The 16,661-nt window shown below is 49.0% G+C and overlaps 1 protein-coding gene and 1 pseudogene across 1 annotated transcript in view; one reads left to right on the top strand and one right to left on the bottom strand.

The window, feature by feature from the left end:
- LOC101711027 (WD repeat-containing protein 19) overlaps window positions 1-11,361 on the bottom strand; it is a 31,663-nt gene extending 20,302 nt beyond the window's left edge. The window contains exons 1-3 of the mRNA XM_087209894.1: window positions 11,295-11,361; window positions 1,496-2,073; window positions 464-573 (exon numbers count right to left, since the gene is read on the bottom strand). Of these exons, the coding sequence (XP_087066020.1) occupies window positions 464-573; window positions 1,496-2,073; window positions 11,295-11,361 (755 nt within the window). The remainder of the gene's footprint in view (window positions 1-463; window positions 574-1,495; window positions 2,074-11,294) is intronic.
- Window positions 569-4,076, top strand: LOC101700397 (insulin-like growth factor-binding protein 3 pseudogene; annotated as a pseudogene).
- Window positions 11,362-16,661: the final 5,300 nt, after the last annotated feature.

Here is a 16,661-nt window from a genome sequence, read left to right on the forward strand (position 1 = left end):
ATTGCCCAGGCTGGGCTTGAATTTGCAGCCCTCCTGCCTAAGCTTCCCAGAGTGAATGTCTGCTCTTTGTATTACCCAGTCTCGGGTATTGTGTTATAGCAGCACGAACCAATTTCCGTATCCTTCCCTCTGCCTTGAAATTACACTGCAAGCCCTCAGCGTGCTAAGAGGTCAGGATCGTGAGTGCAGTGTGTCACTCTGATGGTGTGCATCCCTGTTGAGGGCTACGGGTGGTTCAAATGGTGCCTAGACCCTAAATGGGGAGAAGGCCTAGACCCAAGCTTACAGTACAGGCTAAAAATGAAAGTGGACAAATGCATGATTATCATTCGTTAGATACAAAGGTTCTTCTCCCTGAAAAGAAATGGTTAAGTCGAGGGAAGGCCTTCCCATTAATGGCAGTTCAGAACTGAAGGTACGCAGCAGTTAGCTACCGATTAAAGGGCAGAAGGCGAGGACTTACGTGGATTCAAGCTGAATCGCATACTCTTTTGCTATAAACGGTATTTGTTCTGGGGCCAAGCGTTTTGCCAGTCGAAGAGCACTGTCCCAGTGCTGTAAATCCCTCCTCATCTGTTAGGAAGAGAAAGACTTTAACTTCCGAAGACCGAATGATTCCGCAGAGTCCCCGCATGGTGCCACCTTTCACGAAAGCGGTTACAAAAACTGGCATGCTCGGTGGAGCTGACAGAGCCTCCGGGGCGCAGAATCTCAGCGCTGACCGAGGTTTGTGACGCGCCCCACGCTCAGTCCTCCCCAACAAAGTCATGCCTTCATATTTGATTTTTCTCAGTAAGGACAAATTAAATTTAAATGGACATAATAAGCCAAAATTAATTTCCCATCCTACAAGGGAAATAATGAAAAGTTGAGACACGCTTTACTGTAGGAATTGATAGTCTTTTCTTAGACCGTTTGAAGCTATATTGCAATTGAATAACAGAAAACATAAATAACATTTGAACTGTTTCTCTCCCTGGTTCCAAATATATAAACGTATATTCCAAATATAAGCCAGCCTCTCAAGAATGAGAATCTTAAGACTCATTCCTCACCTTCCTTACCCATCTGGAGAATCAGTGATAACTCACACTGTTTAGGTGCTGGTCTTTGCCGGGCACTGAACTAGGGCAGGCTTATCTGCCTTTTCACAGCTACCCTTTTGTACTGAGCTTTTCTGACCCCTACTGAACGGCCTCTGACCTCTGTATCCAGCTCCCATACCCCTCCCTCAACGTGAGGTTAAAGAACCGACAGATCGCAATCACCCCTCTCCACTCTGAAGCCATTCCCTCCAATGTTGAACCAAGTCAACAATGCCCCGCGCCCCCCGGTAAAGAAAGGCAGGAGAGAGACGCTGGCGCGGCGACCGGGCCCTGAGGCTCTGCCGCGCGCCGCCCGGATCCCGCCGCCGCCGCCGCCACGCGCCCTCGCAACCCCGTCCCCGCGTGCCCCGGACACGCGAGCCGCGGCCTCAGCGGCGGGTGCCACGTACCGGGCGCGCCCCGCGCTCTGGGCGGCCGCGCTCCTCGCCCCGGCGCTGCGGCGCGGGCCCCGTGGTGCGCGGCCAGCCCCGCGACGCGCGTGCGCGGGCCCAGGGCGCGGCTCCGCCCACCGCGCCCGCGTGCGCCGAGCTGGTGCGCGAGCCGGGCGGCGGCCGGCGTGCGGCGTCTACCCCGAGCGCTGCGGCTCTGGCCTCCGCTGCCAGCCGCAGCCCGGGGAGCTGCGCCCGCTGCACGCGCTCCTGCACGGCGGCGGCTTCGGCGCCAACGCCAGCGCCGCCGGCCGCCTGCACCCCTTCCTGCTGCCGGCGCCCCCCGCTCCGGGAGATGCCAGCGAGTCGGAGGAGGACCCCGGGGCGGGAAGCGTGGAGACCCAGGCCATCCCCAGCACCCACCGGCGGGGAAGCGTGGAGACCCACGCCATCCCCAGCACCCACCAGGGCGGAAGCGTGCAGACCCACGCCATCCCCAGCACCCACCGGGTGACCGACTCCAGGTTCCACACCCTGCCCACGAAGATGGACGTCATCGGGAAAGGCCACGCCAAGGACGGCCAGCGCTACAAAGTCGACTACGAGTCCCAGAGCACGGACACCCAGACCTTCTCCTCCGAGTCCAGGCGGGAGACAGAACACGGCCCTGGCGGAGAGAGATGGAAGACACGCTCAGCCACCTGACGTTCCTCAGTGTGCTGAGTCCCCGGGGCGTCCCCATCCCAAACTGTGACAAGAAGGGCTCGTTTCAGAAGAAGCAGGGCCGCCCCTCCAAAGGCAGAAAGCGAGGCTTCTGCTGGTGCGTGGACAAGTACGGGCAGCCCCTCCCGGGCTACGACTCCGAGGGCAAGGAGGGGAGGACGTGCACTGCCTGAGCGTACACAGCCGGTAGACCTGCTGACCACTTAATGTGGAGCTCAAATACGCCTTATTGGGCACAAAAGACTGCCGAGGACATGCTCAGCAGCTGGCCACAGCCTCGAGTTATATTTCTTTTTGTGGTGAACTGATTTTTTAAAAAAACCAAAGTTTAGACAGATTTTTGAAATCCCTATGGTTCCTTTAAGTAGTAAACTTGAGATCTTTCCAGTAATTAGCGAAAAGCAGTTTGAATTTTCTAGCTGCTATCTGTAAACCTCGCTCCACGGAAGGCTCCCCTCCCGGGCCCTCGTCCGCGGAGGGGACAACCCGACCATGCCCGCCCCACTCACCCCTCCCACCCTGAGACTTCAGCAAACGAGCTTCTCCCCCACCCTCTGTAAAATGAGCACAGGCCCAGGAGAATAGGAAAAGCCTCAACTCCAGTCACCTGGACGTCCTGACGCCCCCTGCCAACATAGCCCGACGGGGACCTCTTTGACTCAGGGGCCTGGGTCTCGACCACGAAGACTGTCCATCATCTGGCGATGACCTAATCTACTTTGGAAACTACTGGAGAGATTAAGACGCAGTCTTAACAGCAGGATGCCCAGGAACCTGTCGGCAGGTGTGGGTGACCCTCCATCCGGGGGCCTCCTCATGGCAGCCCCTTTGGAAGGCTGGGTGGCTGGGGTCACCTTGCCCTTGGTCCCATGGGGCAAGAGAGGCAGGGGAGCAATCAGCCTCGGCGCTGAGAGGCCTTTTGAGCAACGATTCTTCAGATGACTGTAGAAAGTAGTGTTTTCTGGTTCAACTCCTCAAAACAAGATTTTTGAGGTTAAGCTCTCCAAAAGCAAAATTTTTATTTTCATCTCTTACCTGTATCCTGCTCTGCACAATGTAAAAGGAAAAACAAAAATCTAAACAGGAAAGATGACCAGCTTGCTGGGACCCTGGCACGGACCCTGGGACACTTAGAGATCTCTGACCTGTGTTGGTTGAACTTGGAATTCTTCTCACAGACACTCCTTACCGCTCACACATACATACGGAGATGTGTTCTTAATTAATTGTTAACAGTGTGTACCACATACCCCAAATATAATAGGATCGACACTAGATCATCCTAGAGAAAATGGTAGAGATGCTAGATGATATAACCAACCGTGGCCGTGACCGAGGAAAGGAGCTCGTGCCGTGGGCCCCCGTGGTCCCCAAGGCCAGGCCTGAGGTCCCAAGGTGGACCCCCTGCGTGGAGCTCCCTTGATAACTACAAGGGCTCTTGAGACGTTCTGCCTACCTATTTTCTTAATTAAGTTTTTGGGGGAAAAAGTAGTTTTGAAAGGTTTGTCTTGCAATGTATTTATAAATAGTAAATAAAGTTTTTACCATTAGAAGAAGAACCTCAAAAAAAAAAAAAAAAAGGCAGAAGAGCTATGAAGTACATCTTGGTCTTTGCTCGCCGTGGCGACATGTCTCCTGCAGTGAGCACAAGTCGAAGTCCTCAGAACTGCTCCGGGTGTCCACAGTTATCTCCAGGCATACTGTTCAATTATCTAAATTTTTCCTACAATTAATTAACTTAAAAAATGAAAATTATTGTAAAGATGAAAATCAGGGCAGGAGGAATAGCCCAGCGGGACAGGCTTGCCTAGTATGTGTCAGGCTCTGGGTTTGATTCCCAGAACTGAAAAAACAACAATAATGAAAAAGAAAATGAAAATCTGCTGTGGAGATTTTTTTTTTGTTTTTTGAAACAAGGTCTCACTATGTAGTTCAGGCTGGCCTTGAACTCATTATGGAGCCCAGGCTGGCCTCAAACTCATGGCGCTCCTCCTTCCTCAGCCTCTTGAGTGCTAGGATTACAGGTATGTGCCACCACGCCTGGGTGCTATGGAATAATATGAGAAAGAAAGCCATAAAATTAGCTATAAACATATTTTCAAAACAACCCCTTTTAGACAGCTGTAGAAGTTCTTGTTTGGGGTGGAATAACTAATACTAATTACAACAACTACTGTTTTTGTGTCTACTCATCAGATGCTGTGCCGAGAGATCTAATTCCTATTTTAAAATGTTTGCAGCCATTGTGTGGGCTGGATACGGCTATCCTTACTTTTTTTTCTTTTTTTTTTTTTTTTTTGGGTATGGGGGATCGAACTCGGGCCCTTGCGCTTGTAAGGCAGGTGGCAGAACCACTGAGCTCAATCCCCCGGCCTGTCTATCCTCACTTTACAGTGGGACTGAGGGCAGAGAAAGGCGACACAGGGCTGGGATTCGGATCCAGATGTCTCTCGCTCTTCCAGGCTGCCGATCGCTCTCAGATGCTGCCATGCCTCCCTTCCTCCCTGGCCCTAAGCTTGTCCTTCACCCTGTCTTAGTTGCTGTCCTGCGACTCTCAACTCTTGATACGCAAGAGAATTTCATACAACAAGGAAAAAAGGCAGATGGGCCTTCGTTTTCCCAACTGGAAAATAGAGAAGGCAGTGGTCCTGTCTCACAGGACTCCTAGGAGAGCTGAATGAGTGAATATAGGTCGAGTGCTTAGAAAAGTGCCTGGCACATGCGAACACTCTAAATGGTAGCTATTTTCCTTCTACAATTTTGATTCTTTTTTGGGGGGGGTACCAGGAATCGAACTCGGGACCTGGACCTTGCACTTGCGAGGCAGGTGCTGGAACCACTGAGCTAAATCCCCAGCCCTTCCTTCTACAGTTTTGTAAGTTATACAATCTGTTCTCTTTGGACACGGTTAGACTTTAAATTATTAAGTAATGTTCACAATACTATGCCTTTTACGCCTTCACTGAATGCAGAATGAAAATACTCTTTTAAGTTAACGACTGCTCAGGGGCCCTTGAGGCTGAAATGTTTACATTTTAGGAGGGGAAGGGATGTGGTGTCAGGTGCTGAGAAGTTTCAGCTCTACGTGAGGGGAGATTCTGTCTCTGCCTGTGCTTTTGGGGGGGCCAGTATGAGGAGTGGCACCCAGGGCCTTCACACGCAGCTGCATCCCCAGCCCCTTTCTGAGACAGTCTCACTAACTCACTAAGCTCCCCACGTTGGGCTCGAACTTGGGACCCCCTGCCTCAGCCTGCCAAACTGCTGGGGTTACAGGCATGTGCCACCACCCCGGTCCTGCAGGTACTTTTCCTCCTTATTTGCCACCCTACCTCTAGGGCAGCCACAGGGCAGCTGGACGAGAGGTACAGGTCCTGGGCTAGGTTGAAATCATTAGTAAACATGGCAAAATTTCCAGCTAAAATATGGTAGTCCTCTATTCCCTGCAGAAGAAAGCAGTTTGGATGAGAAGAAACACACAAACTTTTTTTTTTTTTAAGACCACTCCGTAGGAAGTGAATGTTCTGTCTATTCGCCTGTTTACGTGTTAGGTGAAATTAACTGAAGAAATTTAAAATATTTGAATAAATAGTATTTAAACCTTAATAGGATAAATCTAAGAAAAAGCTGTATACCTTTATTTTCTCCAAGGACATCACCATGCCAACGTTTCTGATCGCCCGGTACGCTCGGATGGCAAAGTCCACTTTCATGTGATGCAGACAGACCAGGCCACCTCCTGCCAGGTGGTGGGGTTGTTGAGTCTTGCAGATGTCCCAGGCATCAGTGAACCTGCCGGGCGGGGTGGGGGGACCTGTGTCAGCAGAGAACTCTGTTGGCCATTGAGGTGCCTTGCACACTGTATCTAATCTACTGCCATGTGCTGGACACATTTTACAGAGCATTTCTCAACCTGTAATTGTCACTTGCAAGCAGTGAAGAGTACACATTTTGTTTCTTTTAGTGTACAGGTAAGTGCTTTTTCTTGAATTTCTTTTATGAGTCTGCATCTACTCTCTGTAAATCGCCCCTCTCCAGTTAACAGTCTAATAAAATCAGTACCCTATACCTGTAAATTTAGATATTTAAAACAAGTCAGCAGCTTACGGGTCACAGGGCAAATCCAGTGTGCTGCCTGCTTCTGTAAATACAGGTTGAGGGGGAACGTGGCCACTCAGCATCCTGCACCTGCAAGGTTGCTGGCCATACAGCTGGCTTGAGTCATTGTGACAGAGACTCAATGGCCCTTAAAGCCAGAAATATTTACCATTTGACCCAGAGCAGAAAAAGTCCAATGACCTCTGGCTTAAAGCGTGAACTTCAATGCCGATTAAGCTTTTCCTCTGCCTCAGTGCACATCATGTCCCCAGTTGGCCACCACCTGCCTCTCCACCCATCCACTTGCCCGCCCAGCACGTGTTTATTGAGCATCCGTGGGCATGTGCTACAGGCCATGAACCAGGAGATGAGATCAATGGACAGCCACTGTCATCAGGGCAGTTATCCATGGGGCAGGAGGAAGAAGCAGGCAAGTGACAACAACAGTGTGAACCAGGTCGCTGAGTGCTTACCCAAATCTTTGTGCTGAATGTTTTGCATACATTCTCTTAGATCGATCTAACAACCTTAGTTAGCCATTAAGTGTTGTTCTTACTGTTCCGAATATGTCATTATAACTTTATAGATTGCGAAGTGAGGTTTGACGCCATGGTAGAGTGGCTCCAGTCCCTTAGTGGTAAGTGTCAAAGTGCCCTAAGCCACTGAATAGACCTCATCTTGGCCCTGAGGCAGCACATCAGCAAGCCTGCCTGGGACTGCAGTGGGTGGGGTCAGGGAGGGCTCCTGGAGTGGGCGTGGCTCTGCTGATGGGTGAGCAGTTATGACCTTGGAGGGGGGCAGCGTGCCAGGGAGAACCGCGCACATCCACTGCTCAAGCAGTCAGCAGAGCAGAGCGGGTGAGTGCAAACAGCTGTGGCTGGCATTACACCACCAAGGGCCCAGAATGGCAGCTGAGGTCCCCGAGGGGTTTACATTTTTTCTTGAAGGCAAAGGAAGTCACAGGAAGATCCTGAGCCATGGGAAAAGAGGATCAGAATCACATTTTCAGAATGAAAAGAATAGAACAGAATAGACTGCCACCAGGCTGGGGACGAGAGAGAGAGAGAGAGAGAGAGAGAGAGGCTAGAAGCGGTGACACTACACTGTCCCCAGTGAGGATCTGAGTTAAGACGAGGGAGAGGACAGGATCGGGGAGGTGTGTGTTCCAGGGCACCATGAGAACAGCTGGAACAGGGGCCTGTCGAAGATAGCCAGTTTGGTTGAGGAGCTCGTGGGCTTCCACGCACGTAGCAGTGGTAGGAGCGTAAACACAGGATCGGGCTGAAGACAGTGCTGGTTTGTTTTTTTTGCAGTACTGGGGATTGAACTCAGGACCTTGCGTTTTCCAGGCAGGCCGGTGCCACTGAGCTACATCCCCAGCCTTACATTTTCTTTTCTTTTTTTTTTTTGAAGCTTTCAAAAGGCAAATTTTATTTGTAATTAGAAATAATACATAAAATGCCTCACTGTGTGAGCAGGGTCCCAAATTCACAGTTCATCACAGAGTCACAGGGAGGTGCTGGCCATCTCTGACATCTCCTGTCCGGCACTCTCGGAAATTCCTGCCCCCGAGGCCAGGGTCCTGTGTTCTCAGCAACACCCCCCAAGCTCTACACCAAGCCAACAAACACAGAGATGACTAAATACACACTGGCAGCTGTCAGGGTTAGGCCAACAATGACAGGCACAGGGTCACAGTGGGCCCCTACAATGACAACCAGTCCCAAATCACAGCCATTGCTACCAGGCAAAAAAGGAAGCATTCATAATTTCGGGACTTCTTCCTTGTTCTCCTCAGCAGGCTGATCCTTCGATTATCATCCTCCATATGTTGGTGCATGGTGGTATTTTGCTGGTCCTGTAGCACAGGCCTGTAATTCAGTCACTCTGGGAGTTAGGGGTGTCACAAGTTGGAGTCCAGCCTGGGCAATTTAGGAACCTCGTTTGACTCTGGTAAAACATGTACCTTTTTAGTAAACAAGTGTCAGAAATAGTTTCTCCTAAAAAACAGGCAGAAGCCCTGGAAGAGCAAATTTTCTTAGAAAAAATGTCTACATTTTATTTTCTTACCTGGAAGAACTTTATTGTGAAACTTATGTCATTAGAGAAACACTAAAAATTAAAAAAAAAAAATTGTCAGTACCTTTTTCCCTGTAGATGGACTCCAGGTTAATATGCAGTTTAATGAGTGAATAAAGGAATTCTACAGTTCTCTTCCTATGAAAATTTAAGCATATATGTTGTTCAGTTTTCCACTGGAACAAAATACCTGACATCAACATCTTAAATGAGAAGACATTTACTAAGTTCATGGTTTCAGAGGGTTCAGTCCATGGTCAGCTGCTCCAGTGGTCTCAGAGGGTTCAGTCCATGGTCGGCTGCTCCAGTGGTCTCAGGGGGTTCAGTCCGTGGTCAGCTGCTTCAATGGTCTCAGGGGGTTCAGTCCATGGTCACCTGCTCCAATGGTCTCAGGGGGTTCAGTCCATGGTCGGCTGCTCCAAGGCTGGAACATCATGGGTGGGTGTGGAGGAGGAAAGATGCTCACATCATGGTGATCAGGAAGCATAGAGAGAAGGGAGGAGCTGGGACAAGAACTCACCCTTCCAGGTCACACCCCAGTGACCTCCTCCAGCCAGGCCCCACCTCCTACAGCTCATTCACCAGGAGCTCATCCATGATGGATCCACTGATGAGCACAGCACCCCCTGAGCTGTCACCTTCTACACACATGCAATTTGGGGGAACATTTTAGATCCACACCATAACAGCAGAGAATCACTGAACATTTATGGATGTGGGCAAAGTTATTGTCCAATTTTCACCTTACCCTTCATCCAACATGTATGGAACATGTATGGAACAACATGTATGGAAATCTCATCTATGCTGGCTGCTGGATTTTATGGCCAGGAAGTCAAGAAGTTTATAAACTTTTTTGTTCCATATGGGATGAAAAAAACCACTACAATTGTCGTATAATGACGTGAATTCGTGGATTTTTATTTGGCATAAATTCTCTGTGCTCTTAGAACTAAAAGAGCACACGAGGTGGATGTTTGCATCTTACGAGTTCTATATTCACAAAATCACTTCAGTTAGAGAGGTGAATACGTTATCACACTACTACCAATTAGAGGAATAAGAAACAGCGTATTACAAGTGATTCCCAAGTGCACTTTGCCTATCTTTCCTCAATCCTTTAAATGATCTCATGGCTAATCCTGGTGGACTCACACCTGCAATCCCAGCACTCTGGGAGGCCGAGGCAGGAGGCTGCAAATTCAAGCACAACCTGGGCAACTTAGCAAACTGAGGAGGACTCTGCCTGAAAAGAAAAACAAAATTTATTTTTAAAAAGGGTCAGCGGTGTGCCTCAGTATGAAGGCCCATGGTTCAATCCCTAATAGGACACACACCAAAAAATTATGTTCAGTCAAGATCGAGTAACAATTCTCAACAAAACATAATGAGAGTAAAGTATTTTGTGGAAATGTCCCTCATCCCTCACCCTGGGGCTATGTTTGGGAAATGAATAAATTTAATCTCCTTCTTCAAGATCTCCACTATTCCAGGGAGGGAAATAAGAAACATCTACTTTTGAGTATACCTTTAGATATTACAATATGAACTCTTGATTCACACAGGGTTTGTCATAAATACAAAACTTAGAAAAATGTTATCTGATCACATATACAGAGTCTGCAAAAAAAAAATGTATACACACTTCAGGAAAAGAAGAATAGTATGATGTGTTTTCAACAGAAGGACTAACCCTCATGTGGGGGACCCTAGAGGATGTCGTATGCTGCAGAAAACCCTCTACACTGCCGGCCCTTAGAGAAGAAATTGAAAATGCACCTGCAGCAAACTCAATGACCAGGGGTCACCCAAGCAGCAGTTCGCTGTGCTAATCAATGCCTGGAAGCCCACAGCTACCGCTGTGAGGAGCTCTCGTCATTGTAGAGGCCAAAGGTAACTTGTATGAGCCTCATGGTGCCTCAATACATTTACTATTAAGATTTTTACACAAGTTTCTCTTTTCCTGAAGTCATTTGTGGGTAGACACTGTATATCTGATCACACACACACACACACACACACACACACACACGCACATATATGTATTTTGTGGTTGATGTAATGTCTTCAAGTTCATTAATCTTTTCTTGGGGACTTAGAAGTTGAAGGAAAACAAACCTACCAAAATCTGAAGGGTAAAGTACCCAAGACAAAATCCTCCCCTTTCAAATCAAACACGTTCATCCTACCGTCCTGGCCGCTGTCCGCAGCAGCTCTGGAGTCCTCTTTCCTGAGGGTCTTTAGCTGCGCCATCCTGGCTGCCTTGATGTCCTGAGTGGACTCAAAACAGTGACCTTTCCGGGTCATCCTGACATTGGGGAGGAGCCGGGAGTCGCATGGTGCCAGATGCGGTGACTCGGGTGGAGGAGGACACAGCATCATGTGTTTACGAGCTGCCTTTCCCCTGGACGGACCCTGGCAGAGCAGTCACTGTGTTTGTGACCACACCTGGTGATGCCCTCAGGAAAGAGGACTCCAGAGCTGCTGCTGGAAGTGGCCAGGACAGTGGGAGGAGTGTGCTCAAAGTCAGGAGGAGGATTTTAAGGGAGGACGAATGTCCATGTGTCAATTAGTGTAATAATTTTTAAACAATCCAAACATTCACTGTATTTTGTTAATCACACCAGCTGTGGTCAACATTTAGTGTTCAATACACTTGGAAAATTCTGGAGCGTGTAGGTCACAAGGTAATTATTCTTGCCCAGAGCAAACAAAAGTGCATAAAATGATCACATCACCTTACGATTAGTCTGTCCACATACACATACATACAGTGTAAGGCTATCTCTGTCCTGCAAAAATACACCCAAAAAGCACTCACTTTCCTGGCCCGGCAAAAGTTTGAGAAGGGAACTTCCTGACTAATTGTGGCTTTCAGCTCCAAACTAAGCCAATGAAGACATTTCAGCAACCTGAGACTCACCTGCCACCAGCATGTTTGTCTTCTGGTGGATGACAAGGTCGCTCGGGTGCCCTGGTTCATTTGCCATGATGTCTAAAGAACGTTTTTATCATCAGTGACTCAGAAGAAACCTCCAATGAAAACTCCTTACTGTCTGATTGTGCAGGGCAGCTGCTACATTAATTACGTGCCACGCAAAACCTGTAATCACGAATGTGACTCACAAGGCGATGTTTATTGTAGAAATAACGACCAGTTTCCATAGGCAGGCTGCTACTTTTGCTTTGATTCTTAACACGAATGGATCAGAAGTATGAACAGGATTCATTTTTCCCAGGGGCAGAAATTGAATCCAAGCCCTTTGGACTGAGCTACATTCCTCATTCTTTTTCTTTTGATATTGTGAGTTCAGGACAGGGTCTCCTTACTACAGTACAAAGTTTCCCAGGCAGGTCTTCAATTTTCAGGCCTCCTCCCCCAGCTTCCAGGGTGCTGGATTATAGGCATGAGCCAACATGCCTGGCTTGGGCAGGAAACTTGGTTTGAACGGGGAACAGCAAAGGAAACCATTCCTGTGAGTTACACGGGAAAGAGAAAATTTGAGAGACTCAAAGTTCGGGAGCAAAAGCAAGCTCATTCTCTAATGCCTTTAAAGAAGAAAGGTTCCTGCTTAAAGAAACAAATACTCTGGAAAAATAATCCTACAATTTCATGAAATTAATAAATTTCCATGCTACTTCCCCTCATGCAGCAAGCATTTGGGAGGTGCTGAGGTCCTGAAGGTGGAGCCGCACGGATGGGATCTGCATCCTCCTCATCAGACCCGAAAGCCCCCACCTTCCACCAGGGAAGGACACAGCGCGAAGGCTCCACCTATGACCCGGGAAGCAGCCTCACCAGACACGGGCTCTGCCACGCCTGGACCTTGGACCTCAGCCTCCAGGACTGGGCACCAAGCCCTGCTGTGTGTCAGCCACCCGGGCTGTGGGATTGCATATGGCGGCCCTGATGGACTGAGACAGGGAGAGACCAGTGCAGTGAACCTCAGCCTCCAGGACTGGGCCTCCAAGGTCTACTTTTTGAGCCATGCAATTTGTGTCAATTTGCTAGAGCCTCCCGGATAGACTAAGGCATTTAATTCCTTTGTTTAAAAAGAGCAAATAGTACAGACCATATTCAGGCATCCCTATCACAGACCAAGTAATGAAAGAAGGAAAGTGTGGATTTCCTGGGACTTCTGATTTAACTAGCAAAACAATTTTCTCACTGGTAGCTTCAGTTATTATGAAAAAAGCCAAAGAGAGGGTTTTTACCGAGATCAAAACCCCCCAAGTTCTAGATCACACTGAGGTCTTATGAAGCTACCCACTGTCCAAGTGCTCCCTTTGTATTATTTTTCAGGCTATCCATGCATTAAGATCAATGGCTATTTGAGATTTCCTGAGTTTTTATGCACTAAGGAATTTGTTATGATAAATATCTGACATCCAAGGAAATGTTAATTTCCCTCATAAACAAGAAGTTTTCTTCATGAGAAAAACCTTCTGACTCCTTGAGGGAATTAAACAGTCTAAAATTTCCATTGGCATTGAATTTCAAAATCTATACAAGTTCTGATGCTCCTACATTTGCCAAAATGAGTCATATTCACGCGTCTGAGTTTCTTGTTACTTTGGTTGCTTTTGCCAAACTATTTTTAGGAGCCAATGGCAGGCAAGACCTGCCCGGGGATGTTTTGTGAGCAAGTTTGCCTTTCCAAGGAAATGTTACACAAAAAGTGTAACAAAAATGTGTCACACCAAACGTGAACTCCTAAGTTAAAAATACTTTGAGGGCTGCCCATGAAATTCTGTAAGAAAATTTCAACCTGTTTTCTCTGAAAGCTAGTGCTATAGGGAAAGTAAATGTTAGACAGAGAAAACAGAAATGAATAAATCAGCTCCTTAGCTTATCAAATGAGCTCACTTTGTGCTTTACCTTGAATATTTGGAATCAGCAGTTCTCTACTCCGAGGAAGCAGGAATAGCATCAGGAGCCAAACGTGGTGGCACAGGCCTGTAATTCCAGCACTCAGGAGGCTGAGGCAGGAGGATCCCCATGAGCTCAAGGTGCTCATCCTGGGCTATCCTGGGCGACATATGAGTTCAAGGCCAGCCCGGACTACGTAGTGAGACCCTGTCTCAAAACACCGCCACCACCATCGATAACAGCAAAAACATCAACATCAACAACAAGCATCAGGAAAACAACTACTGAAATTTTACATAGAACAAGCAAAGGCTCTTAAGGGACGATGTCAAATCTGTAATGACGTGGTTTTATGAACAGCCTGTCTAAAAGGACCAAGCTCATTTCAGACGTCGTGGTCCCTGGTACAGTACCGGCAGGGTGGCAGGCAGAGGCAGGAGGGTGGAAAGCTGAAGCCCAGCTTCGATGACATAGCAAATTCGAGACCAGTATGGACCACATGACAAGAGCCTGTCAGAAGAGAAAGGAAGGGAGGAAGGAAGCAGAGGGAAGGAAGAAAAAGAATAAGAAACAAGTACTGAAAGAGTGACTACGTGGAGATTTGGGCCACCAAGCATCTTTCAAGGAGGGCATGGTTCTATAGGAAACAGCTAGAGACAGAGGCAGTGCCTGCGTGAATCCTTGTGGCTGTGCCAATAAAACTTTATTCATAGGAGCAGGTGGGACCACAGTGCGCCCTCGGGCGGGCGGGCGGCCGCCCTTCTACGGTTGCCTGGGGTGACTCGGCGCAGCTGGGTTCCCGCTCTCCCGCGGGTGGGTTTGCAGCTGCTGCATCACAACACGTGGGAATGCCAGGCTCCAGGCCCAGAGGTTTAGGTAAATTTTCTGTTTTATTTTCAAAGCAGGCTTTTCTGCACTTGTCCAACACCACCTGGCCGTAAATCTAAATCCTTAATGAGGCACGTTGAGGAGACTCCTCACCGAAGCTTTCCTGCCCGCATTCGCTTCTGTGAGAGTGAGCCCGCGTCTCCAGGAGAAAGCCTGGCTGGCTAAGTGTCGGCCTGGGACCCAGTAAGTGTGGGCGTGGCCTGGAGCAATTAGACTTGGAACAGCAAAGCCAGGGCCAACCCCGAGCTCTGGGAGTGGGACTCCCAGGGAGGGGTGGGAATCAGGACCCCTGGGAAACCCCGAAACAGACTCACCCTGGTGCCTCCAGGTAACTCCGCGTCCTGTTTTCTTTTCTCTGCTAAAGGGAATCTGGAAGGGGGAGAGGAGGAGGAGGAAGAGGAGGTGGGGGAAGAGGACGAAGAGAAGGAGGAAGAGGAGGAGGACATGGAGGAGGAGGAGAAAGAGAAGGGAGAGAAGATTAAAAGTAATAATGTGGTGAAACTTTGTGAACAGGGACCCCCATGAGAAGAGCAGGGACAGAGGTATCGCTCTGCCTGGGCCATGTTAAACAGTAAACACTGCAGAAGATGAGGACAAGGAGGAGGAGGAGAAAGAGGAGAAGAAGGATTAGGTGGAGGAAGAGGAGGAGGAGGAGATGGAGGAGGAGGAGATGGAGGAGGAGGAGGAGATGGAGGAGGAGGAGGAGATGGAGGAGGAGATGGAGGAGGAGGAGATGGAGAAGGAGGAGATGGAGGAGGAGGAGATGGAGGAGCAGGAGGGGGAGGAGGAGAAGAGAAGGGAGAGAAGATTAAAAGTAATAATGTGGTGAAACTTTGTGAACAGGGACCCCCACGAGAAGAGCAGGGACAGAGGTATCGCTCTGCCTGGGCCATGTTAAACAGTAAACACTGCAGAAGATGAGAACAAGGAGGAGGAGGAGAAAGAGGAGAAGAAGGATTAAGTGGAGGAAGAGGAGGTTCAGGAAGAGGAGGAGGAGGAGATGGAGGAGGAGGAGGAGATGGAGGAGGAGGAGATGGAGGAGGAGATGGAGGAGGAGATGGAGGAGGAGGAGATGGAGGAGGAGGAGGAGGAGATGGAGGAGGAGATGGAGGAGGAGGAGGAGATGGAGGAGGAGGAGGAGGAGATGGAGGAGGAGGAGATGGAGGAGAAGGAGATGGAGGAGGAGGAGGGGGAGGAGGAGGGGGAGATGGAGGAGGAGGAGGAGGAGGAAGAGGAGATGGAGGAGGAGGAGGAGGAGATGGAGGAGGAGATGGAGGAGGAGGAGGAGATGGAGGAGATGGAGGAGATGGAGGAGATGGAGGAGGAGATGGAGGAGGAGATGGAGGAGGAGGAGGAGGAGGAGATGGAGGAGGAGGAGGAGGAGGAGGTGGAGGAGGAGATGGAGGAGGAGATGGAGGAGGAGGAGGAGATGGAGGAGGAGGAGGAGATGATATACATTTTGCACATATTCCTATAAAGAACATGTTAAAATATGTACTATACATGCACGTGGACATATAATATGTATATATTACATATACACCTTTGTATTTTTATATGCACATTCCTCCATCTATCTATGGACTGTTGATACTGACAAACAGATCAGTAGGTAGGTGCAGATAGTTACATGGTAGAATGATGACAGTTATACAGCTGACGGATGGATGGATGGATGGATGGACAGATCGATGATGGACAGATAATGGGCAGACAATAGATGGGTAGGTGAATCAGTTACATAGATGCAGAAGTAGACAGAGGACAGATTGATAGATACAGAGTACAGAACAGACAAAGCATGGACCGACATGTAGATGAGAGATCCCTAAGTAACAGTATATGGTCAGTGGTTGAGCAGCTATCAGTAGCCCCACTGCTGCTGACAGCCAAAGGCACCCGCACACACTTTCTAAATTCCACTTAGGGGCTGGGGTTGGCAGCACACGCCTGCCATCCCAACACAGGGGAGGCTGAGGCAGGAGGATCGCTGTGAGTTCAAGTACACAGTGAGCCCAAAGCCAGCCTGGACTACCTTGCGAGGCTCTGCCCCCCCCCAAAATGTCCAAAGAAAAGTTAAATGAAAAAAGTGGATTAATTTAATCAAACACTTAAAAATCATGCACGCCACCTGAATGTCACGGCCAATATGAAAAATATGAATTATACTGTACAACCCTCTGCAAATCTTTGACCAAAAGAGATGCTGAATGTGAGGCTGTCCACACTCGCTGTCCCCGATCTATCCAGGCCTCCGCGGGGTCCTCTGTGAATCCCGCGTAGCAAGGGCAGCCATACCTCCAGCAACAGAGCTCAAAACAGCAGGGCTGGCAGAAGAGCCAGGGTGACCAGCTGCCAGCTTAGCACTCACAGAAAGGACACATGTGTCATGCTTCCTGCTTGGCTTTTTGTTTTGTTTTCCTCTCTGGGGACAGGCTCTGGCCGTGCAGCCCTGGAGGGCCCCAAGCTGGCGGAGATCCTCCTGCCTCAGCCTCCTGAGCAGTGCGATTCCCAGTGTTCGCCACCCCCCCC

The sequence above is a fragment of the Heterocephalus glaber genome, unplaced genomic scaffold (genome assembly GCF_053883595.1).
Source record: "Heterocephalus glaber isolate CG9 unplaced genomic scaffold, H.glaber_assembly_v1.0 deba00001072, whole genome shotgun sequence".
In the NCBI taxonomy this organism is placed as follows: Eukaryota; Metazoa; Chordata; class Mammalia; order Rodentia; family Bathyergidae; genus Heterocephalus; species Heterocephalus glaber.